This window comes from Taeniopygia guttata, chromosome 1A (genome assembly GCF_048771995.1).
Source record: "Taeniopygia guttata chromosome 1A, bTaeGut7.mat, whole genome shotgun sequence".
NCBI classification, from domain to species: domain Eukaryota; kingdom Metazoa; phylum Chordata; class Aves; order Passeriformes; family Estrildidae; genus Taeniopygia; species Taeniopygia guttata.
Window position 1 is genome coordinate 55,308,181 of NC_133025.1, and position 25,269 is coordinate 55,333,449.

Here is a 25,269-nt window from a genome sequence, read left to right on the forward strand (position 1 = left end):
GCACTGGATAATAGATAGGTGTGAGATAGCTTAAAATGGAAAACTAAAGGTAGTAGCAACACTGGGAAAATATTCTTCTAGTTTAATGCCAGAGGACACATGGAATTAAGAGCAGCTTGGTACCTTGTCCCCAGGCAAACCAGGATCTGGAATTTGCCATCCTTTCCAATGTTCCTTGGAGCTGTATTGATGGCATTGACATAATGACAGAAGGTTTTGCATGAAGATCTTTGAAGCAAAAGGGCCTCCTCATTGTCTCCAATGTGATCACTGGTTTCAAAGTAAGCAACAGCTTTCTCTGTGGTAGGGAGAACATCAGAAGCCAGTGAGAAGTACTTCATTGTGACACAGACTCACATAAGGGAATCCTTAAAAACCCAACCTGCTGAGAGCTATTCCACAGTTTATCTATGAATTCCTGACTCTGAAGACCACAGGTAGGTGGTCACCTCCACCTTTGCTATGGCATAGCACTGGTCAGTCTGGTTGATGTCTGACACAGGTAACACCAAGGAGCAGCACCAGAGCACCCCTCAATGGTTCACTGTAAGTGATACCATCAGCATTGATTTTTCACCTTTTCTGAGTAAGCACTTACCCTCAGGCTGAGCATCTCTGCCTGCAAGCCTGTTCTAAGGGAGGAAGTATATTTTAAATTAGCCCTACATAGGCCTACAGGTAAGGGTCACCAGTGCAATGATGAGGAGAGTTCTCATAAACCAGGAATCCAAACCTTTCACTCCCTGCCCTTTCCTAGCTCTCCTCCTAACACTGATAGCTCCTCTACCCCAACCTTCAGCCTACCTTGTTTCTCTCAGAAAAGCAGCTGCTTGAACTAGGCACTCTTAAATTACTGCACAGACTCACAATCTTCTCTTGCACAGAGTTTAATACTTCTACTCCGCCACCAGGTTTCTCATTGACTTTAAGCAACCTGGAGCAGGTGCTTGGCAGGATAAATAGCACCCTAGCTGATAAGAATCCAAGGTCTGTGTGTGAGGAGTCATTTTGCCCTAAGCCTTTTCCTTCAAATCATATACCAGCTTACCTATAAAATCCCAGATGAAGACATTCTTATGGAAAATGCGAGCTGATTTGAATCCATGGTGGAAGACCTGCTCCAGTGCTGCAACCAGACCATTTTCTCCACACAACAGAATGGTAAGGCTCCCTCTCTGTGGAAAAGGGAGAGCAGGTAAGTACAACTTGCCTTGTTTGGATGACAGAAACTTCAGACCTAAAGGTAGTTCATCTACTGGTACTTCAGTGCCATTTCTGTTTTATCAAAATTTGCAGGCAAGTAATGAAAAGTGGGAATTACCTCTTTCTCTGGCTTGTGGAAGTGTTTTACAATGTTGTTCACGGCTTCCCCGATTCCCTCTTGGATCTGCCCTGTATTAGGCCCTGTGAAATGATGGAGAGCAAACCAGCTGAAGGTTAATCTTTGCTTGCTTGATATTTCAGCACTCAGGTTCTCTAATTTTACAGGAGCTGGACAGATGTATGAACAGGATCTACACTGTCACATCTCTGTGCCTTAGCAGAGAATGCCTCTTGTGACCCTCACAGTCCCGTGTCCTGTTGCAGCCAAGTGCAGTAACTCATAAAAGCTAATTTTAGGGATGCGAGGTCGATGTGCCCTAGGGTCCCTGCAGAGATAAGCTTTGCCAGAAGGCAGCTCACAGCAGCCACATCAAACTCTGAGCTGCCCTCAGAGAGGCAGGCCTATCTTCCCACAGACTGCAAAGTGAGCTGGGAGGCTGAGCAGCATCAGCTACTGCAAATTCTGCTGCCTCCTCCTCCCTCATCTCATATCCCTATGCTCCAAAGAAAGAGATTATTCTCTCTCAACAGTCAAAAGGGGACATTAAAAGAGGCAACATGTATGTCACAGAGCAAACACCAACCATGGAGGGCAGGAAAAGCTCATCAGCTTGCAGCTGCTGCTTTGCACCAAACCTTGCCTCAGGATGAACCCTCCTGTTCACAGAAGCTTTTTTCCCAGCAGCTGGCAGCAGATCCCTTCCCTATGGCCCTGGAGAGGAAGGCAAGGACTTACTGGTGTTCCTCCCTGTGAGGGAAGTGATGCTCAGCCGCCGAGTCACGGTGGGAGACTTCTGCTGGGGCGGGGTGCGGCACTGCTTGCCCAGCTCTTCGTCAGCCGCGGAGGACACCAGCTCTCCAATGAGGATTCGCTCCAGGCTGCCATCATCCACGCCTTTTCCCAGCCATCGCCCACAGGGGAACCTGCAGCGTGCCCAGGACAAGCACAGGTCAGCCACACACACCCTGCAGCCTGGTCCCAAAGCTGGGGGACAGCTGGCACCCAACAAGCACAGCTAACAGGCAGGGAACACTCTGCTCCCAGGAAATGCTCACCAAGCAGAGCTCGGCAGGAGCAGCCCCTGCACCACAACTGATCATCCTTAGAAACAGGGAAATATGCAAAGCTTGGGTCACACACATATTTTATGATCCACATCTTCTTTTCTGCCACGTTATTTTGCACTTGCAGTCACAACTGATATGCAGCCTTTAAGAGCATTGTGATGATTAACAACCAAATCCCCACAGAATATCCACCCAGCAGAGGCTGTGACATCTCATACTCAGACCTCACCTCACATTTTACTGCTGTAGCTTTGGATCCCACACACAGCCCTAATGAAATCCATGTACATGTCCATACCCATTTTATCACATGTTCTCCTACCTTCTCCTATACACTGTGGCCAACTCTGCATTGCTGTATTCCAAGTTCACATTTTTTAAAAAATTTTTGTCTGCTCAGCCACGTTTTGTAAAACCAATGGTGAATTAGGAGACCATTTTGACACAGAGGTATGTGCTCAACATAAGATTAAGAAATCATCAAAACTTTTTATTTACTTGCTATTTCCCCCAGAGCATCATTTCAGCTCTTGGAGTTTAAATAATTAATTTATGCACAATTTTACCACACTACTTCAAATCAAGAGATCAAATTATTAGACACAAACATACAAATCACTTCAAAAGTATCCATACTGTCTGTCCTGTCTCAAAAAGATGCAAAGAAAATCCTACACTCAAGTTTCATTTAATATTTATCAGATTATCTGATTTCAACTTGGGCTACTGAAATGAGAGAACCAGGGGTGGGGGAGACCAACCCAACCCTATCAGGCACCCAAATCAGCCCCAGAGTTAAGGAGAATGTGAATGCCTTCTTGCTTTCTCTAAATTCAACAAGAATTTCAGACAAGGAAAATTATGACTTATTGCTTACTTGTACGTGTGTCCTGTTATTTCATTCCTGACCATGACACAATCAACTAGCCACTTGGCCAGCAGCCCTGAGTTGTCATGACCAATCTGAACAGTTGTCAGCTTCCCCAAGTTCTGGCACTGAAATGAGTAACAGTTTTTGCTTCATTTAAAAAAGAACAGACAACACACATCCCCAACCCCATGCATGCATATGGTAAAATATAGGCTTTTATTCAGTTTTCTAGTTTTTTTTGTTTTTTGATTTATAGAACAAGTATTTTTGACCAAACATGCAGAGCATTTTCAAAAGCAGCATAATTCTTTAAAGACAGGAGAAAATAACTAAAACTGTTAAAAGCTTGTGGAGAGATGACGTTCTTAGTGGGGAGCACTCACTCTGAATATTTCTGAGAAGTATTAATTACACATTTCTGAGTAAGGTGATAAAAAGGTGTGCTTTTGCAGAAGAAATAGATCTTCAATACAAACAGCCTTTCAAAAATCCATTTGGAGCATACTGACCTTCAGCTGACTCACTCCACACTATGCAGCAGTCCCTAGATCCTTTATTATTTTCTCAGATTGATTTGCTTATTGTTGGCCCAAACAAAAATCACTAACATGAGATTCAGCATCACAAAGACACAGAAGAAGGAAAACAAGGCACTGTGAATTCCAGTGCAAGATGTAATTGTAGGTGGGGCTGACAACATCTGTTAATGTCACTTAAACACTTCCCTTGAAAGACCTTGGTTTTCACTGCTTCTGATGCTGCCAAACAAGCAGCTTGGGCTGACATTTTCTACAAGTGGGTGGCTACCCAACTTGATATTTTAGGAAAGCTTCAGCCAGAGGAATAATCCAGAACAGAATCAATATGGTCCTTAGAAATATCTAAATATGTCATTTTGCCTGTTAGAAGCCTGGAGATCTTTTCTACAAAACAGTAATATGTGAACGAGACGTGGGCATTTATCTCAAAAATATCCTCTCTTTGTCAAAACCAACCTACATTTGGCAAGAGGATTTTTTTTGCTATTGTTGTTGAAGATCAGTCTACACATGCTCAGTGGATGCAATCTCAATTTCAGTAGCAGATTTTCCTACAAAATCACTCCTTAATGGATGTGGTACAGCCCGGAGCTAGAGGAGCTTGATGGGGCTTTCCCTGCAATTCCCACTACCACCTGCTTTGGCATGGCACCGAGCCAACCTGTAATTGCTGGGTGGGAAAGCAGAGGGGAAAGCAAAGAGAAAACCCCAGCAAGCCTAGGGGAGAGAGCCCAGTGGGGATGGTAGCTCCTGGTGTGCCACAGACAGCACCTGAGGCTGGGATGTTGAAGAGCAATGCCAGACAATGGGCTCAGAAGATATTTGGGACTGGCCAGAGGTCAAAAGGGATCTGGGTGGTGCTTAGTGGAAAGACAGAGTGAAAGAAGGGAAAAGAAACTTGGAAGGGAGATGAGGAGCTGGAAATAAGGACTGAAAGGGAAAATTAGGCAAGGCAGTGTGGAAGGGAATGAGATATGGAAATAGGCAACGTGAGGAATTCTGGGCTGGACAGGGACAGCAGCAAGGCCTGTGCTTAAAAGTGCTCACAGGAAACCCTCAATCTCACACAAGAGGGGCAGGCTATTTTTCTGTACATATTTGAACCTACAGTGACGCTGAAAATCAGGACAGAATCTGAAATGCCGTGCTCTTAAAAAAACCCTAACAAATTATTATTTATTCGGAAGCACGTTTCAAATTGTAAGGAAAACACGAAGAGCACGTACTCACCTCAAACGTCATTTCTAGGTGGTTTTTAGGAATCTGCATGACACCACTATCTCCCAGCTCTCCTGACACACATATCCACGGGTTTGATGTGGTTATTGCATTGCTTAGTTTCTTGATGGGAATTATCACTGACCTGTAAGGTATCACTGAGAACAGGCAGAGAGGGGGGAAGCACGTTATTCTTGATCTATTTTGCTTTTCCCTTGGAGCGAGCGCAGTTGCCGGGGCGGAGGGCGGCGGTGCCGCACGGTGGAGCTGCGGCCCCGCGGCAGAGCCGGCCCCGCCGGCGGCGGCATGGGGCGGAGAGGAGCGGCACGGGCATCCGACAGCCTGCTCGGGAAGCCACCTTCGCTAGACATCCCGTCCAACCCCCCTGCAGTGAGCAGGGCCATCTTCAACCAGACCAGACTGCTCACAGCCCCCTCCAAGCTGACCTTCAACACTCCCGGGGATGGGGCATCCCATCCCCTGCGCCACGGTCTCACTACCCAAAATGTAAAAAACCTTCCCCATATCTAACCTAAATTGACCCCCTTTTAGTTTAAAATCATCACTCCTTGTCCTACTGCAACAAGTAAATGATAAAATGTTTGTTCCCATCTTTTGTACTTTTCTACCCCTGAAAGTACCTACCTACAACAGGTAAATGATAAAATATTTGTTCCCATCTTTTGTACTTTTCTACCCCTGAAAGTACCTACTGCAACAGGTAAATGATAAAATATTTGTTCCCATCTTTTGTACTTTTCTACCCCTGAAAGTACCTACTGCAACAGGTAAATGATAAAATATTTGTTCCCATCTTTTGTACGGGCCCCCTTTAAGTACCGAAAGGCTGTGATAGGAAATGCTGGCATGACTGCCAACACCACAGCCAGACTCTCAGTTCTTGTGTGTGTCTCTGTGGACATGCCCCTCTTTATTCTTATTTCTTGTTCTTATTCTCTTACCCTTCTGCTTTTAAATCTGTACCACCCATACATGCTGAAGACAAGGACTGCCACCCAGCCCAATTTGGATTTGACTCTGACACTGCACCTCCTGCAGTGCAAGACCCACTCTCCCCATATGTTTCACAAGCTGCCTTTTTGACTGGGGAAGCTAAGCCAGCTTCTTTTACATTTGTGTGCCAGCCAATCATACTGCACTAAAAAAAATACCCTCAAATTCCAAGCACTTGTCCTACAGGAGAAAGCTGTTAAGCTGGATGCCCCACAGAAATAAGGTAATCAAGGGTGAATAAATCTTTGCGCTGCACTAGTTCTGAGGGATTTATTGCTCTAAAAGGAGAAAAAGTAGAATGAGTGCCTGTTTTCACTGCCATTTAAAACTTGCTTCACTTCACTCTGAACAGGCAGGAAAATTAAAAATAATGGCTGCCCAGGAGAATTTAAATAATTAGGTCATCTAATGGCATCTTGCTTTTTCTGCATTGTCCAGTACTGGAGAGACAAAGATTCATTTCCAGTTATCAATCCAATCTCTGCTCTTCTTCTTTCAAGAAAGAGTGAGAAAGGGAATCTTTCTGGCATTTAAGAAGATGCAAAAAGAGATTTAAGATACAAAGAGGAGCACAAAGTATTTCATCCTCCAATCTTTCATTGCCTCCTTGGTCTGAAGAGAGCAGGATGCAACTTAATGAAGGCCATAAAGAAGCATTAGGAGGTGGAGGACTTGTCTGGGAGAGAAGCTGAAAGAAAATCTACAGAGAGCAGCACTCCCTGCTGATTACTCTCCTTTGTGCAATGCTCTTATCCAGAGCACTCCCACACAACCTTGGCTCTCAGCTGGTTTCCCAGAGCAACACCCAGCACCCAGGAGCCCTGCAGCAACAACCAAGGCTCCCAGATAAGGGCATCGGCAACATCATCTCTTACAAACCAGGACAGCAACTAATTTTTAGTCAGGGGGAAAAAAATTGATTCTCCAACTCACTGATTGTAGTGAAGACGCTTGTGAAGCAGAAGTAATCCACAGCATTGAGTGAGAGCAGGTGATACAGAAACTGTTCTCGTTCTTCTTCACAGCGCAGGAAAGCGTAACGCTTGTAAAGTTTCCTGGGAGAAACAAGCACATGGCATTTTTGTTGTTGCTGTTGAAAGAGCACCACATATCTTAAAAGGTGTTTGAATCTCAAAACACCAAATGAAGAGTAGCTCTTAATAGGAGGTGTGACTCTCCAACAACAGAAGCTGTTTGAAACCCTCAGAGAGCATGTACATGTGGCACAGATGTTTTACAGAGCACTCTTGGCTCCATGCTCCCACAGCAAGGCTACTGAGTTCATTTCAGTTTGGGGTTTGCTGCAAAGCACAGGTAAAAACTAACATTGCTCACAGCAGCAGATCTGAACCAACACACAGCAACCTCATTTCTTCCCCATACCTTCCCACTGTGGAATGGTCTCATAACCTCATCTTCTTTTGCTCCCCACTGCGACAGAAAACCCAGCAGAACTCACCAAGCAGCAGCTGGGGTCCTCCCACCACTCTGACAGTTCAAGGATCTGTAGGGCTGCAGTGGGGCTTGGATCAGTGCAGGGATCTGACCAAGAACTAATGCCTCCTTCCTGAAACCTCTGATGTGCTTTCCATGTAGATGAGCAGACTTTTGCCCTGCTGGGTGGGCAGTACTACCTGTCCCAGCTCCCCCCTGCCCTTAGGCACTTCTAGCTGGAAACCACAGTGCCAAACAGGGTGCCTGGCTGTACCCCATGCAGCAGCACCTTGAGACACCACCTTCACAGTGTGAAAGTGAAGGTTTGAAGGAAAGAGCTGGCTTACTTTGCAAGTGCCTGGTTGGAAAGCAGCTGCTTCAGGTGCTGAGACAAAAGTTTCTTCTCCAGAGAAAGTCTTATCCAGGCTCGGGCTCGCCCCACATCAGTCTTTATCTCGCTCATGTTCTGAACGTGTCTGAAATGTGTGGGGAAGAAAATAAACAGATGAATCATAAAAATCCTGCATGCTTCAAATGGCAACATCCAGCGTGATGACGCAGCAGGTGAACTGGAAAATGTTTTCTGACATAATTTCTGGAGAGATCCCCAGCAGGGCCCCCAGAACCCTGCACTGTGGCAATGAGATCCCTGGCAGCCCCAGGCAGCTTTTCCTGGGCATGGCAGCCCATAGGAGCTGCTCTGTGGCTACCTGGCTGAGGTGAGGAGGGGTAAACCTGCTTACCCCTGCATTGCCTGAGGTAGGTGTTCTCAGGGACACTGCTAACACTTAAAAAATCAGGCACCTTGTGAGACCCAGTTACATCTCGGCTGCCCCTCAAGCTGCTGACTAGAACGGGTGTGTCTGGGAGGGCAGAGGACAAACACGTGTCCTCAGTGTTTCTCCAAGCCACATGGCTCTGAAGGTTCTAACAAACCCCTTGAGGCAGCAGCAATGAGAAAAGCAGGACTGCTGAGGCAAAAACAGCAGCAAAAAGCTGCAAGCAGAACTAGATTTTTAGGGATATAAGAGGTCTTCCTGTAAGTGATGATTTGAACAGCCCTCCATATGTTTCATCTGTAGGAAAGCAGAACTGTTCCATAGGGGCTTTCTTCTACAGTTCTGCATTTCTTTTTTTCTTTTTAAGATTCACACATTTCAGTTTGGAGAATGCCAAAAACTCTAGCTTTAGATCACAGGGAGTTTTAGAAGAGGAAGAGAACTGCCACAGTAGGACAAAATTGCTTCCAAAAACTCCATACTTGGTTTAATAAAAAACAAGAAAAATGAGTAACAGTTTTCAGCAGGGGAAAGAAAAGGCTCAAATTTCTTAATTTTCATGCAGTCTGCATGTTAAGGACAATTCAGGCACAGGCAATTCAGCCCTGCAAATCTCCATGGCAGACTCCAAGTACCATCACCTAAAGTCTGAACTAATCCCAGCTGCAATTTACTGTCCAACTCCTGCAAGTTCCTTGACAGCCCTCCACGCATTGCTGAGTGTTGGGGAATGTGGCAATATTTACTCCAAAGGAAATCCAACAAAGTCGTGCTGTGACTGATGCTTTTTACATTGACTACTACAGTCTCGTGCTTTCCCCCATCTGTTACACCCAAGTGTGTGCTTTGTGTTATATTTAGTCCCTGAATTATTTGAGAAAACTACTCTTGTTTATAGAGCCTCTAACGGAGCAGGCCCAGAACCTTTAGGGCAAATTTGCAAAGAACAACTTGGAGCTGTGGAGAAATACGAGTTTTCTCTGCACAAATGAAGAGCACACACAGCCCAGCAGCCCTGCTCTGTGCCAGGCTGACCTCAAGGCTGAAGCCTTGCTCCTGGCACAGGAAAGCCCTTCCTGGCTGGGAGCATGGCAGCCAGCATTAGACCTTCCAGCAGAAAGCTGGACACGTGATCTGTAGTCCTTGAGAAACAGGATGCATGCTACAGTCAACTACATCATGTCGAGACACTCTCCTCAGACATTTCAAGCCTTTTGGGATGGGAAGATCAAAGCACAGTCTATCATCTCCTTCCCCTTCCCCTGAGTGCTCAGCTTGAATTACATCTAATATGAAACACTGAGCAGAATATGTTATGTCACTGTGAGAAGATTCAAGTACAGATGGACTCAACTTTATTCCATGCATGCTCTGTGCCTCTTCATTACCTGTGTCTGGTTCAGACTAGATAAGCATTAATTGTGCATTTGGGAAAAAAAAAAAAAAAATCTGCAAGCATGCAGCTTGCCAGAGATATTAAAAAGATTCAGTAATCAGACTTGGTGTCAGCAAAAGCAGAGTGCAACAGAACAGAGCATGCAGGAACCCAAATTTATTTCACTGTCAGTTGTGAGAGTCAGAACAGCTCTATTTTTATCAGTGACCTAAGTGTAAGCACCGTATGCTCACCACGGCACAGCAAATTCTTCTTGTCATAGCACTGAACAGCCATTTTGATGCAACTCCCCGGGCTTGGACTTGCTTTTAATCCCATTAGTAATAAAGAAAAATCTATTTGCCCTGTCAAATGTAAGCCTGGGGTATGGTGAGACAAACCCTCTGCAAACAGCTGTGCTGACAGCAGAGGTTACAGCTGCCCAGCACTGCTGTGCCCCGGGGATGCTGTGCACGCTCCCACAGCAGCACAGTCAGGAAGGAGCCTATAGCTCATCCCAGGCAGGCAGCAGGTCTTTGCTCAGCCTTCTTTTTGAACATAGCAGGTTCAGGATCAGTGCTGAGGGCCCAGGGGCCAGCTCACATGGTCCAGTGCAAGATCCCTGAGGAAGGAGGCACAACATGGGCATGAGAGCAAGTGCTGATGGCAAGGAAGAGCTTGCCCAAAGGGCAAGAATCAGAAACCTGAATCCAGCTGGACCAAAGGTTTGGGAAGCCTTGATGCTGACTAGTTGGTTTGGATGCTCAGCAGTATCTGAAGGCTGAGGCCATGCTGGAAGCAGGCTGCAGCTGGGAAGAGGGGATGGAGAAATAAGACAGAACTATGCCAGGGGAAAGAAAGGCTGGAAGGAGAACCCCCAGGCCGGCTTGCCATTGAGATTCCATGCACAAAACCAAAATAAACACCCTGAGCACCTTCCTGACCACATCTGTGATGCCTGGCTTTTGGGGGGGGTGGGCAGAGGACACGCCACAGTACCTGTAGCACATGGCACACTCAGAGCGTGACTGTGACTCAGCCCTGCTTTTAAGTTGTTTACATAACCTTGCATGAGCCATCAGAAACAAGCCCTGCTTAAGGCAATGCTTAATCCTCCAGCCATTAGTTCAGTCAGCACCACAAGCCCTGCAATTTAACAATTACCCATCCTTCAACTTCAGCCTGGTGTGCAAATGAATATTAGGCAGCATTCCTTCCAAGCAGGAGAAAGTATGCCTCGAGATTACAGATGACAAATTCAACTCACCATCTGCCCAGCATTTTTCTGCAACCAGACATGTTTGAGGACAATCACAAATACCCAAGATATTACAAAAGGTAATGTTCTGCTTTTGTATTTTTTCTCTGAAGAGCAGTAAGACAGACTTTTGTGATTCAAACAAGAGAGCTCAGATCTGTGTTGGGTTTTCATTACTCCAGTGGAAGCCCGTGGAAGACAGAACCCATGCACGCAGCAGTGAGCACACACAGCCTCCTCTGTCAGCAAACCCCCCCAGCACAGCAGTTTCCGCTCCAGATCCTCCTTCATCCTTCCCTCAGACTGACCCTCTACGTGCCTGTCAGTCTCCCAGGACTGAATTAAGGAGAGCTGCCATATCCCATGAGAGGGATGCTAAAATGGCAGACACATGTTCAGAATGACCTCTCGGCACAACACCCCTAGTTACACGGTAAGTATTCTCTCTCCCTTTTTTACATGTTGTTTTAGCCCTACATGGCATGTCATGCTCTTTGAAATCAGAACAAAAGACTCAAACTGCAAAGCATCAAACTAAAAGGTTGCACACTGCAGGTGGGGAGTACAGTGATTTTTTTTTCCCCCAGAAAAATCTGACTAATCTATCAACCCACATAGCAAAAATCACATCAATGTAATCAGGGCTTTGTGAACTAACTATGATAAATCTTATTTTTACCCTAAGGTTATTTTGCCATATTTTTAGGTGTAAGAAGAAGGTAAGAAACAGTACTCATGTTGTCTTACACGTTTAATTGCTCTCAGTTCTTTACAGATGAGCATTATTGCATTACTCCTCCTCTCTGTTCATGGCTTGTTTATCCCACTGCAGTCCTCAGCCCCGGCAAGACAAGTGTCAAAAAGTGGCCTGACCTGGCAGTGGCTTAATCAATGAGATGCCCTGAAGAACTTCTGCTTGCTGGTGTCACACCAGCCTCCACCTCTTCTGTCTCTTTAATCCTCCTGGCTCCAAACAAACACTTCTTGAAAAGCTCTCCAGAGCCAGGCTGTGGTCCACTGGAGAGAACCTGCTCAGCTTCACATCCCAGCTTTAATCTCACCCAAATTCTAGATCTGATTAAACTTCTAAACTTGTACATTTATTACCTTCTGCCATGAAATGCTAGTTGAAAAGAAAGTATTGCTCAGGCATTGTGAGCAGGTTTTTACATCCCTTTGCTTTGCCTATCAACTGTACTTGCTGGGTCAGTAATTAAAAAATCGACTAAGAGAAACAAACTGAAAATACTAAGGAATTTAACTTATATGCTTTTATTTGTAGAAGCTGGCTTTATTACTGGAAGAACTCCCCTGGGAAAAGAGAAATTGCAGTAACAGGTGTGGTTTTCATTCCCTATTTGCTAAAAAAGATCCAGTGAACACACAAAAAAGTTTTTCAAAACAGAAAGGCAACACATTGGAGATTTGAATGTGGGCTGAAGAGAAGGTTTGATTCTCCTTAGCCTTTGTAGACCCAAAGCCAGTGAGGATCTTTACCTTATGCTACACAATTAAACCCACAATTCATGCTTTAGGAACCAAATTGCATACCTCATATCTTGTATCAGGGAAACCCTCAATGTAGGCAGAGTAATTCCTGTATCAGACTTTCGCCTTTCTGTTCCACCACCAACTACAGTGGAAAAAATACACATAGTTAACACAACACTACAGTAATAGTTTGCAATGCATTTGTTTTACATACAGCTGAAAACAATCATAAGTGGCTGGTAACTGCACTGTTTCTGTGCATTGTCATTAACTCTATCCTGGAAATGTAGAAAGTAGACAAAATGAAAATTCTGAATATATTACCTATTCCTTCCTTAACCCAGCACTGAACTTGGGAGATATAGCTTCCTTGTTTTGTACGTGAAATACTTTAAATCTGTACAGCAGTGAGTTTTATAAGGAAGAAGTTTCCATGGAGAGCTGACAACCGAGAACAACTCAAAATTAAGCTACAGTAACATATTCAATGCAAAGAATGCTATGCATTTCTGTGCTCTGCTCTGATCAAACCACATTGTGGTGACACATTTTGCTCTCAGGAATTTGTGCCTGCCAGCCAGATTGTTTAGTGCATTACTCATTGAAGCTTATTAAGAAGTCCTTTCATGGGAGAGACTAGTTTGTTCATAAATGCCTCTTTGAGGACTGATCATAAAAGTTTCCATCTGCAGGATCCGAACTGGAGAATCCTTGCAAGATGACCCACTGAAGTTCAGAGACTTTTACTACAATACCCTAGCCCCTGGGCAGGGACATCTCAAGGTTATCAGAAAACCTCTCTTAAAATGCAGAATTTAGTGATTGTTAGGGGCCAAGCCAAAGAATAAACTGAGCACCTAGACTGATGGACAGAGATCAATTACACAATTTCTGAACTGTACCACCCAGCAGAATAAAGGTTTACTGAACATGGAGTTCTTCATATTGGGATTTGAGAGACAGATTATGCACACTGAAAGAAAAATATCAGCTGTCTTATTCCCAGATCCACATTTTCAGCTTCTTCAGAAATTATCTCTCTTAGAGAAGCTGCTTCTCATACCTCACTCAATGCTCATTGAAAGGGTAGTGCACATACATCAAGTGATTTTCCAGAAAAGGATGGAAACTATGTTCCTTTGCCTCCAGTGATTTCAATCTATTTTGTCCAGACATCAAGACATCCCCACAATGATTATGAGAAGTCTCAAAGCGTAAATGTGGTATTAGCAAGCAAACACACTGAAAATCCTGCACAGGTTTCATATGGTTGCACTGTTCCTCCCATAGTAGAGTTCACATGCTGTAATGGATTTCTCATGGAGTCACCTGCCAAATGCTCACCTGGGGACTCTGCACTGTGCTCTTGCTTCTCTTCTCTCTCCTGGTACTGAAGCAAATGGGACCACAATGCAGATTTCCCCTGAAAATGGAATAAATAAATAAACTAGGCAAAGAAATAGCCAACAATGGCCAACAAACATGGCAGAATAATGTAATGGCATTTGAATGGGTAGAATGTTCAGTAATGAAAACCAATCCTTCTCTCTTGGGCCACAAAACCTGAGGAAGAGAGGACCACCCCACTGATTCAGCAGTCACACCATCCACCTTGTTTCTTTGTCCTCCCTCTGGGTTTCCTTTGTGAAGGTTGAAAGGGAATAAACTAAACATGTACTTTATAACATCGCTGCAATTTCCAGAGGGGAAAATCCCAAAATAATCCTCCCTCAAAAAACCCAAGCACCCAAAACTCCTCAAACCTTTGCAAAATATGAACCAGGGACACTGATCCCAAAGACACCTCCTGCTTTATCTTGGAATTATACCATTGAGTAGCAGCTTAGAAAGCAGAGACGACATTCAGTATTTACCAACCTGCTTGACCTGCAGACCATGGCTCCAGATTCTTTCTAGCAGATCACACAGACTGGCAATCAGTGTATTTTCCTCCAGACCTGTTATGTTGGCTTCTCCGTGTCCCAGCTCAACTGCTTCATGGCCCATTTTCTCTACCAACATGCGTTTAGTCTATCAAAAAAAAAAATCCCAACAGTTTTTAAGAATGTCATCCAACAAGAATTTACAGATGAGTTTACTTACACATGCTTAATCTAGAGACTATGGCTAATAGAGAGAAACTTCAGATATATTTGCAGAGACTGTAAATTAATAAAAATAATTATATTTTTAAAAATTGCTTAATTGCTTTGAATCACAGAATACCCTGAGTTGTAAGGGACCCAGAAAGACCACGTCCAGCTCCTGTGCATGCAAAGGACAGCCCCAAGAGTCACACCATGTGTCTGAGAGCATTGCTCAAACACTTCTTGAACTCTGGCAGACTTGGTGCTGTGACCACTTCCCTGGGGAACATGTTCCAGCTGTCCTTCTATACCCTTTATCTGTTGTCCTATTTCTATAATGGTGATTTATTACCAAGCAGAGTACAGAACAGATGTTCACTCTTACTTAGCTTCTGTTTTAATTCTTGTTACAGCTAACAAAGTTTAACGCTCAGGTAAAGCACTGTACTACCAACTGCAACAGACACAAAGAAGTTGTATGTCCATGGCTATGAAAGCTTCTTTAATACCAGGAACTGTTATACTTCATTTGCTCTGCACAAACAACATGTACAAGCCACACGTGCTGAATTCTTCCCTTTTTGGCCTCCAGGCCACTCTGTTTAGGCTACATGTAAATATGAACAATTAAAGGAAATCCTCCAGAAGATGTCTGATCATGCCGATTCTCCTTCCCGTCCTTTCTACTTCCATCAATTTCAACTGCATAAACAGAAGAGCGAAAACATGTTCCTTTCAAATGCATTCTTTTCTCTTCTAGCTGTTGAAAAACACTACAGGGCTATGCACCCTGCAATAACCAGGTATTCCAACAGAACCATGCCATTCCAGCTGTGAACCAGGAGAACACCTGCAGGTGCTGCTTGAGCTCACTGCAGCCCAGGGGAGAGCACACAGGGGCTGACCTACCTTCATGCGACATTCCTTCAGCAACCCTTCCACAAATTTCCAGTTGGTCTGTGCAATCACAGCTGGAGAGAGGTCTGACAGTTTGGGCTGTCTTAAATTTTTACCTAAACTCCTTGCCTCCTGCATGTATTTCTAAAAATAAAGAGAATAATTTTAGATATTACAGGTCAGAGTGACTCTCCTCATCCTAGGCAAGCAAGGTGATGAAAACAAATGAACTAGTGTTAATTTAGAAACACAATCTTGATTTGTCTGATGTTTAGGTGTCAGGCTAGAGAAGTGGAATGATCCCTTTTAACAACAAAAAAAGCAAGGTATTTCCCTGCATTGATACAGAATCAGTCAATATTAGCCAGTGAACTGTGCTGTTAGGTACTAGCATGAAGTTAGGTACAAGTGCATAAAGTGTAATACATTCATTCAGAAATAAAGTCAAGTTTCTTTCCACTGTTATTTCTCACTTAAAAAAAATTAAATTGTCTAATTTGTGACTAGACTATACATTAATAGAAAAAAAATCCATTGAAAATAAATTGTAAGAAGGAGAAATACACTTAGTGAAAGATTTCATCCATTACTTTTCATCTAGCTAGTTTATGCAGGAAAAATGAGACTTGATCTTATTCTCAATTAACTTCTCGATTACAAGTGAAGCTCATTTTAAACAGAATTGACACTTGGGATCATTCATGTTCTTACTATGGTAATTGTTAAGTATGGACAAAAATCATCATACTCTTTAAAAAGACCCAAGTTGTAATTGCAGAATTTCAAACTTTCCTGCTCCACTGCCTTGTCTTCAGGGGTAGGGTATTTACCAATCAGCACGTGACCTCTGACCCCAGCATCAGTGCTAGAGCTACATGCTGAGCAAGGCTGAGAAGTTGGCCACAACTATCAAAATGTTGTGAGCCTTACTCGTATTTTGTCTTAAAAAGAACAAGACAATAGAATACAGATAAATAAAAGTCTTGGAAAACAGCGCTCATAGCCTGGTGTGGGAATGTTCTGCTTCCATAGTGGGTTTTTTGTCCTGTTAATGATGCCTCTCAGGGGGATGGTATGTAACAATGACCACTCTTTCCTGGAAGGAGGGGATCACATCCCTCCAGGGAATTCTTGCTGCTGCTGGCTGGGTTTTCTGGGGAACTGAGGGGTCGCTATGGCTGCTGCATCCTTGGAGCTTTCTGAATGGGCAGAAAATTTATTTCATAGAATGGCTTGGGTTGGAAGGGACCTTAAAGATCACATAGTTCCAAACTTTCTGCTGTGGGCATGGGCACCTTCCAGCAGATCAGGAAAAGCAAAATCTTAACACATCGAAGTTAGTCTAAATAGCTTCCCCCCCATCGTTTTTTTTTTTTTTTTTTTTTTAATGGGAGTATGGTTTTTATGGTGCAATTGATTTTCTCAACACAGAAATTTGGACAAGAAATGCTTAGCATCCCCTTAACAGACCAGACAAGAATGTAGGGTTCTGCCATGAAAAAGCTCTGTTCCACTGAAGTTCTCAGTTAAGTAACTACAGTTTCAAAAATACTGTAAGGTTTTAAAATCATTCAAAAACTACAGGTGGGAATAAAAGAAACAAATGTTACAGACAATGAAAGTATGTTGTTCAGCAAGCAACCTCACAAGTGACTTCCATCTCGGTGCCAAAATTAACAGCAAAATCAGTGAAAAGTAATACAGGGAATATATAACTAGAAAACTAATATTTCTTTTTGAATGTGAAGGGATAAAAAGTGTGGTTATAGTCTGAAGAGTAAAAAACACGGATAAACCTTATTCATTGTACAGCTTATAATATTAAAATAAAAAAAACCCCAAAAAACAAAAAACAAAACCAAAACCAAAATAACTCAAAGGTTCCAGAGAAGAATAAGGGTGAGCTGAGAGAATCAGTTGATTGCCCTTTGCCTGTTCCAGCATCCATGCACCACCACCCTCTTGCACATTTGGATGCAATGATCCAGCAGCCGGAAAACAATGCTCTTGGCACGTGGCATCCTAAACTGAATTGCCAGGTGAGCAACCTGGGGGAAAGAAAACCCAAACCTAAACAAAATTCTTGTATTTTAGCCTTGGAGCTGCTGTGTTTTCCATGGAGCTGGTGTGGAAGCTCCTTTCCAGCTACTTTTCTGATTATAACCACACTTCCAAGCGCTACAGGGACGTGCTCATACTCTACAAGAAAGAGGCAGGTTTGAGACGCAGCAAAGACAGAGGTTCCTCATGCTAACAACATCTCAAAAGCACCTTTCAACAAGAAAAACTAAAACATACCAGGCAGCATTCAGAGAAGGATTTTTTAGGAGGCCGTGCAGGAGGGGGTGGTCCCTGATCCCACTCCCAGAAGGCCATTGAGTTCTGACGAAGCAAAAGCTCCTCCGATGGCTAAGAGGAGGCAGATGCCCCAATGGCAGAACAGCCAGAAAGAAAGAGGAGACAAAGCAAAAGAAGCATGCATATGATCCACAGCCAAAAAAAAAAAAAAGAAGAAAGTAAATACATGACAAAGTACTGAGAAGGCTCTGCTACGATATAGACTCACAAGGCACTGCTTAAAATATACTTGCAAAGCCATGTTAGCAAAACTAGCAACAAATATGTACAGGTGCTGTTTTGCTGTGTTTCCATGAAACATTCATGAAACATTGTTCAAAGCTATGGTTGAAGAGTCCTCTCATCCACCCAGGTTCTTTTGGAGAGCAAACTCCAACACTGACCACCATTATTCAGCGAGTTTTACCACAAAACAGCATGAGTGTTATATTTTTGCTAGTGACACACAATAGGAGCATATGGACATCAATGGGAAAATGGGGCAGAAAATAGTTGATGAAGGATGAGGAACTGAAAAGATGAGAAAGAAACACATGTATGCAACTGACATTTACAAGATGCCTGAGAGTTTCCAAGCTTTAGGCATTAAAAGGCCCCAAAGTCTTAACCTTTCAAATAGGCATACTCATGTCAGAAATCTGTGTAAGAGAATGGAAAAAAAGTTCCTTTAAACAAAAAAAAAAAAAAAAAAAAGAAGAAGAATCCTGCCACATTCACTTCTACATGGTTGACATTTACTCAAGAACTTGACTTTTCCAGAGACTTCCACCCTGGCCAGAGTTTGGCAGCTGCACTGCTAGGCTCTGCTGTCTGTGTGCAGTAACACAGCCAGGGTTTAATCAGCAAATCATTTCCCTGATGACAATGGGGCTGTCTTGTTCCAAAATAATAAAAGAACTTTATTTATGTTGCGTTCTTTGAAGTTGTACAGCATCTGTGACAAGTGGAGCAGCATCCAAACAGCTACTAAGACCCAACCAAACCATAGAGCAGCCACCAAAACTGCCCCAAGTAATAGGCACATGGCTGTCCAAAGCTCCACCTCGTGGATCACAGCTCGTGCTGCCCTCAGATGAGGCCACCCACCTCCCTCATGTCGTTGTCCAGCCCGATGTGCTCCGAGTGCTGCCGCAGGCGGTCCTTCCTCCGCTGCGTGGTGGCACTGCGGCTGGCCCAGCGGCTGGGGAAACAGAGAGGGGACACACATGTGAGAGAAGAAAAGCACCAGGGAAAGCCTGGCTCAGGAGCTGAAGAACATCCAATAGGTCTGCAGCAAAAGAAGGGAAAGCCCAAGCTTGCACCTTGCAGTAAATGTGGGTGTGAGCTGGTGCCTGGTGTCCCCACAGGAAAGCACACGGGAGGTGACAGACCAGCACTCACCCAAGGGACAAAAATCCACATGGAAATGTGCCCAGCTGCCTGCCAGGGTCTCCAGTGAGAGCTCCTGGGACCTGAAATGCAGGTCATGCCACAGTATTGAGGCCATCACTAGGTACATCACCATACTTAGTTACCCAACATCACTGCTGCATTTGATGAGGTTTAACAGAACAGCATCTTGAGCAAAAAACAAAATACAACTATTTCTTTTGAGTAGCAATTTCTACAATTTTACTCTTTTGTGAAAAGTGCTACTTCTCCTTTCTCCACTTTCTGTGGTACTTCCAGGAATTATTTGAGACAAACTTCTCTTTGCAATTTTAACAACTGCTCCTGGCTGCACCTATGTCTAAAGGTTATAAACAATACTCATGTTCTGGAGATTAGTCATGCTGCTATTTTCACCTTTTTTTTTTTTTTTTTTCATTTGGTTTCTAAGTACCACAGAAAGCCTGGGTTTTTTTCCACCTGTTCATCTATGCCCAGTTGAATTTTTCCTCTCTCCACACAGGTTGTATTGGTGAGGACAGCAGTCTCCAGATCCCAAACTCACATATTTCTGTGTGCACCCTAAACAGGAGCATATACAAATAAAATCTAGAATCTAACTCTCTGGGCAAGGAGTTTCAGCAGGTGACACAGGCAGATGAATGCCTGGGGAGGAAACTCCTGCACAGAGTTGGACTTGGGTTCTGACACATTGGGCAAAACACTGGGGATGTGTAGAGAAGGGAACCTGAGCCAAGAGCAGTGCAGGCATCTGGCACTTGGTGACAAAAAAAAGGCCTCTGTTTCCAGAGAGAAGGACTTTGCAAATGTGTACATAACTATCTTCATCCATACCCTCAGAGTCAACCAAAGATCGAATTTTGGCTCACCACACAGATACAAAGTGAAAAAACCCCACAGGAGCTGTTGTTTAAAAAGTCAAATTGAAGTCCCATTGTACCTCACAGACAACATCAAGAAAACAAGTACAAAGGAAGAAATCTGGGTCTGCATGTAATTATGGTTCATCACCTCACTATCCCATATGACAACACATCTATTTTTAAAGCAATTTTATTTTTCTTGTGGTCTCAAGTCTCTGCTAACTAAATGAAACAGCCTAATAGGTGTCTGCACAGCAAATGCTGTTATCTTCTCAGAGGAACACATCACTGACATAAGTGTCTTTGCACCTCCACAGAAGTCTTAAAAATGTACAGTCCCCGAGTTTAATAAGTCACCATTTAATTTTTTTTTCCAGAAGCAACAGCCAAAGCCTTGTTACATAACTAAGAGGGTGAATATAAACCCCTACATTTTAATAATCTCAACAGAAGTGCCACAAAAAAACCACCCTGTTGAACAGAGGATAGCAGATACTATTGTAACTTTAGCCATGTGCCTCTGGAGACCTTCCATTTATTGCAAGCCAGAACCATGTTTGTTTCACACAACAGAATGCCAATAACACATTGGAAATTTAAGTTATAGATCAAATATTACCCCATATCATAGTTTTTCTGCTCCAATTTGTATGGTTATTTTCTGAAATCTAGACAGAGCTTAGATCCATCTCCACCTGCATTTCTGCATTTACTGGAAGATGAAAGAATTGCTTTAAGTGTCCTCTGAGGGAAAACATCTCACCAAAGGTGAAAGCAGAATGAAAGCCACAGAATAGTTACAAAATAATACACCACCATTAAAGCATTCTCTGTTCACTCCTGAGCTATACTTCACCTGGGAGATGGCACAGACCATCTTCCAGATTATTAACCAGAACTATTTGAACCTTTTAATCATACAAACGTGAAGATTGTTGGATGTTAATGAAAAAGAAAAAAAAGACTGCTGCTCATTGGCTGGAGCAATTACACACAGTGAGCTGCATGCTCCCTCTTTTCCAAATTCTAAGTTGAAGAAGAGGAGCTGTTGAGTCACTGGGTGAGGTCTGTGCATTCAGATGCTGCTCTGTTGTGAAGATCTAACAGCAGATAAACAGGATTAAGCAGCTAATCTTTTAAAGCCTTTTCTTTACTGGGTCACATAGAATTTTCCCAAAACAATGCTTAAGTATTACAATAACCATTCCCTCTCCTCAGCAGTGACTGCATTTTAAATTGCTCTTCTTCTCTCTGCAACCATTTGAAGTGATTTTTAGGGGAATAAAAGCCCCAGTGGTTGCACCACCTCCCCAAGGCTGCTGAAATCCCATGTAGGTACCTCTGCTGGCCCTGTCATCAGCTGCTGCTCTATTCACCCCTCAGCCCAGGTGCTGCCTGGAAGGCAGGAGAACAGCAAGGAAAGCTGTTCTCCCTCCAGCAGCCCTTTGCTTGTCATCAGCCCTTAGACTTGGGCTTTTCAGATAACCACTGCTGCCTGTGTCCCTCCTCTCCGTGTCTTGAGGAGATGAAGCCCACCTGCTGGTCAGTCTGGATGCTGCCCAAGACCCTAAAAATGCCTTCTCCCCCTTAGTTTTTTGCTGGCAGGGCCATGAGCATGGACTACTGGCTTGTTTCACTTATTCCTTGCAGTGGAAGCATTGCTACAAGCACCAGGTCTCTGGGGATGGAGGAGACACAGCTTGGGCACAGTGCTGCAGGGAGCCCAGGGACAAGCTGCCTCCATGGAGAGGTGAGGAAAGGCTCATTTCAGTGTGTCTGGCTGTATCTAACTCCCACATCCACAGATGAATGCTCCTCACCTCCAGGGACTGTGAAAAAGCAGTGACATTTCAGAGCAGGAACCAGGGAAGACTGTGCTCAGTTCAACATATAGACATGACGTAAGGCACCTCCAACTAAGACCTTTGTAATATAAAAGCAGTCAAGTCAGCATCATTTAGTATCAAATTAGACCCAACAGGCATAGGAATAGGTTTGCAGAGGTTAGAGGGAATGTAATGGTGACATTTGAAACATCCCATATTAAGTAACATCTTTTACATTTCTATAATAAAAGAGGTAAGGCAGTCAGCAGCAAAGCTGCACTGTCAGAAGCTATCTAGCAAGACAGCACCTCGTGCCAGGGACAGGCCATGCTGTACTGCAATCATGAGTACATATCTCTTTCTTCCCCTAACTTCTCCCTGAACCCCCTTTTTAAAGCTCCCAGGAGAAATGAAGACATTATGTCTTCATAAATCAGACATGGGTGTAGCAGGCAAGATTTATACTGCAAAGCATGAACATGCTGCTAGAGAACTTCTTTCTCAGATGGATTTAACCAATATTACCATCACCATGAAAATCACTAATTTCCAGTGATAACAGAGAGAAGGAAAGGGACAAATGCACTTTTCTATAGGACAGAATCTAAATCTCCTCTGTCCTGACTGAAAGGCAAGATGCATTCCATTTGCCACCTGTAAGTTGTCTTCTGTTAACTGGGCAGTTTTCCTTATCTCTTCCACAACCTCTCTCAGGGGAGACATCTGCTGATAATGGGCTATTGAACGTCACTGCATGACTGATAAGAACTATAAGATCCCATTGTGAATGCTCCACCCAGAGGGAGGAGTCAAGCATTCCTACCTGGATATAATCTTGAGTTTCTGAAACACCAGCACAGCTTTTTCTGCACTGGATTTCCAGAGGAACAGCTGTCTCTTCCACTGCAGGAAGACTACATCCTTTTCTACAGGATCACTGCTCCAACAGAACTACACCTGACACTCCTGGAGGACTGCAGACCTACTTCCCAATTGGAGAGCTGCCAGCACCCTGACTAACAGGGTGTCAGGTTGTATTCTGACTCTGTCAGTGTTGCTTTGGATCACTGCATTGTTTATTTTCTTTTTTTATTTTCTTCCCCTATAAATAACTGTTATTCCAGCTCCCATATTTTTGCCTGAGAGCCCCTCTTAATTTCTAATTTCTAACAATTCGGAGTGGGGGAGGGTCTACACTTTTTCCATTTCAGGGGAAGCTCCTGCCTTCCTTAGCTGATGCCTGTCTTTCCAAACCAAGACATCCTCATCTCATGAGGCAGGCTGCTATTTCGGTCTGCAAATCATGACAATACCCATTCTACCTATACAGGTCCATCAAAGGAGTTATCTGAGTTTCTGCATCCACCAATTTGCACACAGCTGTGCTACAGCCCCCAGCAACCCCCCTAAAGCATGCACACATTACACACATGCAGCCTGAACATGCAAACTCCTTGGACTCACATGTAGTTTGTGTGGGACTGTGCAAAGAGATTCCAAGTCAAACACAGGTCAGACCAAACAAGAAAAGGAATGTTGAAACTGAGCTCCACCTGATCAGGGATGGGCTGACAGGGGAGGGGATCCACAGTGTGAATCTGCTCCATGGTAAGGAGAGTGAAGGCTTAGATGGAGACTTAGGCACCTTTTCCATCTCTGCCAAAGGGTGGAATGGAACAGCTCTGAAACTGCTCATTGGATGGACAAAAATTAGTAGAATGCCTTAAAGAGAGTGGCCTTGCACTGACAGGCTGTTTCATCAGTTCATGTGAAAAGAAGTGATTTTAAAGGGCGGCACACACAACTGTCAGCCTCTCTAAGGAAGTGCTGTAGTGAATTGGCAGCATCACCTCTTAAGCCCTGAGGAACCACTGTCCTATGAGGTATTTAATTTACAAGTCCCTTGAGACAGGAATACTATTCAAGGGAGAGCAAACAGAACAGTGGATCCAAGGATTTCAATGCCCATTTTTCCCTGTCAGCTTTAATTCTGCACAGCTATGTTAAAATGATACATTAACTCAAAGAAGTTACCTGCACTTTTCCTGCCTTGCACCAGCTGAGCAGAGGATCAGTAGCTCAGGAGACTCACCCATCAAGTTCCAAGTCACCACAACAATATTTCCTATCTCAGAAACCATCTTTAAGCACAGATTGTCAGTCACACTTTATTCCTGAAAATGAATGTATTTGACTACAAGTGGTTCATATTTTCACCACTGCACCCATCAGTGGTTTGCTACATTAGGTTACCTGAAGTATAGTAACTGCTTGTTTTGGATTTTCTTATGTAAAAGGTGAGATTTTACTACTCACAAAATTTAAATAACCTCAGTGCTGTGTGTGGATGGCTCATTGCTGACTCATTTTGTGCTCACCTACATGTGCTGCAGAGATGCCACTCTATATTACTTGGAGTAGTTTGGCTTGATTAAAAAAAAAAAAAGATATCTTCATATAACACAGCCTTAAAACAGTACTCAACAGACAGGGGGGTAGTAAAAGGCCATATAATATGAAGCACTCATTAAAAGAAAAAGAACATTTGTCACACAAAAATAATTCAGTTAAAATCAGAACCAATTCCACCATTACACAGAGACACATCAACCCCTTTGTGTTATATATATATATGGTATTTCCTTTAAAATGATTATCTGATGTTAAATGCCAGCAACAAGCAAAAAAGAGTCCTGTTTAAAAATGAGGAGGACCATAGTCCCAGGCAGATAAACGCTGCACAGTTTCCACCTTGAAGGAGGGGGCTGAAGATTAAGGCCACAGGACAGTGGCCATTTATGACAGCCCACCAAGTCATGTCATAAAATGGAACACAAAAATGAACCAATTCCATACACTCCTACTGCATGGGTTTTGTAAATAAATACTGACACAGTGGTCAGATCAGCAAAACACAGCTCAGGAACAAACGCCTGCAGAAAGCAAACAACTTCTGAAATCTTCATGGGTAAGAGCAACACATCACTCAGCAAAAGCCTGAGGTTAGAGGCCAAGAACTGTGGGATCTGTGCTTGAAGTTTTGCACTGTGCCCTCCTTGGGGGACTGCTGGAGGAAAGGCAAGGCACAGAGGACAGATCAAAGCACAAGGCTCACAGGAAGCTGGGATGTAAATGAGAGGGCTCAGGTGACAGAAGTGGCCAGGGCAGGAAAGAGGAAACAGGCTGGTCAGGAAAGCAAGCAAGGAGAAAAGCAGGGCTCTAATAAAGAAGTGGGAGGGAAAGCAGGACTAAACAGAGAGGAAGGCAAAAAAAGGATAATTAAAGCCATTTTGTAAATGTGTGACAAAGCAAACCTTTCATTTGAAAACCGAAAGAAACAAGAAAAAAAATCCCTCCAGTTGTTCTTTGAAAGCATTCAATACAATTTGCCAGAATGCAAATATATTCCCATGCTTGGGAATCACTGTTTTCCTCTGCAACATTTAATCTCATTTATCAAGCTTCTTAGTACAAATTAA

General features: G+C 43.6%; 1 protein-coding gene across 6 annotated transcripts in view; it reads right to left on the reverse strand.

The window, feature by feature from the left end:
- Positions 1-25,269, reverse strand: part of DENND5B (DENN domain containing 5B) — a 105,202-nt gene that overhangs the window by 4,577 nt on the left and 75,356 nt on the right. For 3 of the 6 annotated variants that reach the window (XM_072923510.1, XM_072923506.1, XM_072923507.1), the window contains 14 exons: positions 18,799-18,892; positions 17,653-17,763; positions 15,367-15,498; positions 14,249-14,401; positions 13,715-13,793; positions 12,431-12,512; positions 7,815-7,943; positions 6,967-7,088; positions 5,032-5,177; positions 3,269-3,387; positions 2,060-2,247; positions 1,322-1,404; positions 1,049-1,175; positions 124-298 (listed from right to left, as the gene is read on the reverse strand). In XM_072923510.1, the coding sequence (XP_072779611.1) occupies positions 124-298; positions 1,049-1,175; positions 1,322-1,404; positions 2,060-2,247; positions 3,269-3,387; positions 5,032-5,177; positions 6,967-7,088; positions 7,815-7,943; positions 12,431-12,512; positions 13,715-13,793; positions 14,249-14,401; positions 15,367-15,498; positions 17,653-17,763; positions 18,799-18,892 (1,740 nt within the window). The remainder of the gene's footprint in view (positions 1-123; positions 299-1,048; positions 1,176-1,321; positions 1,405-2,059; positions 2,248-3,268; positions 3,388-5,031; positions 5,178-6,966; positions 7,089-7,814; positions 7,944-12,430; positions 12,513-13,714; positions 13,794-14,248; positions 14,402-15,366; positions 15,499-17,652; positions 17,764-18,798; positions 18,893-25,269) is intronic. The other 3 variants (XM_072923509.1, XM_072923508.1, XM_030263256.4) reach the window with 1 other exon arrangement.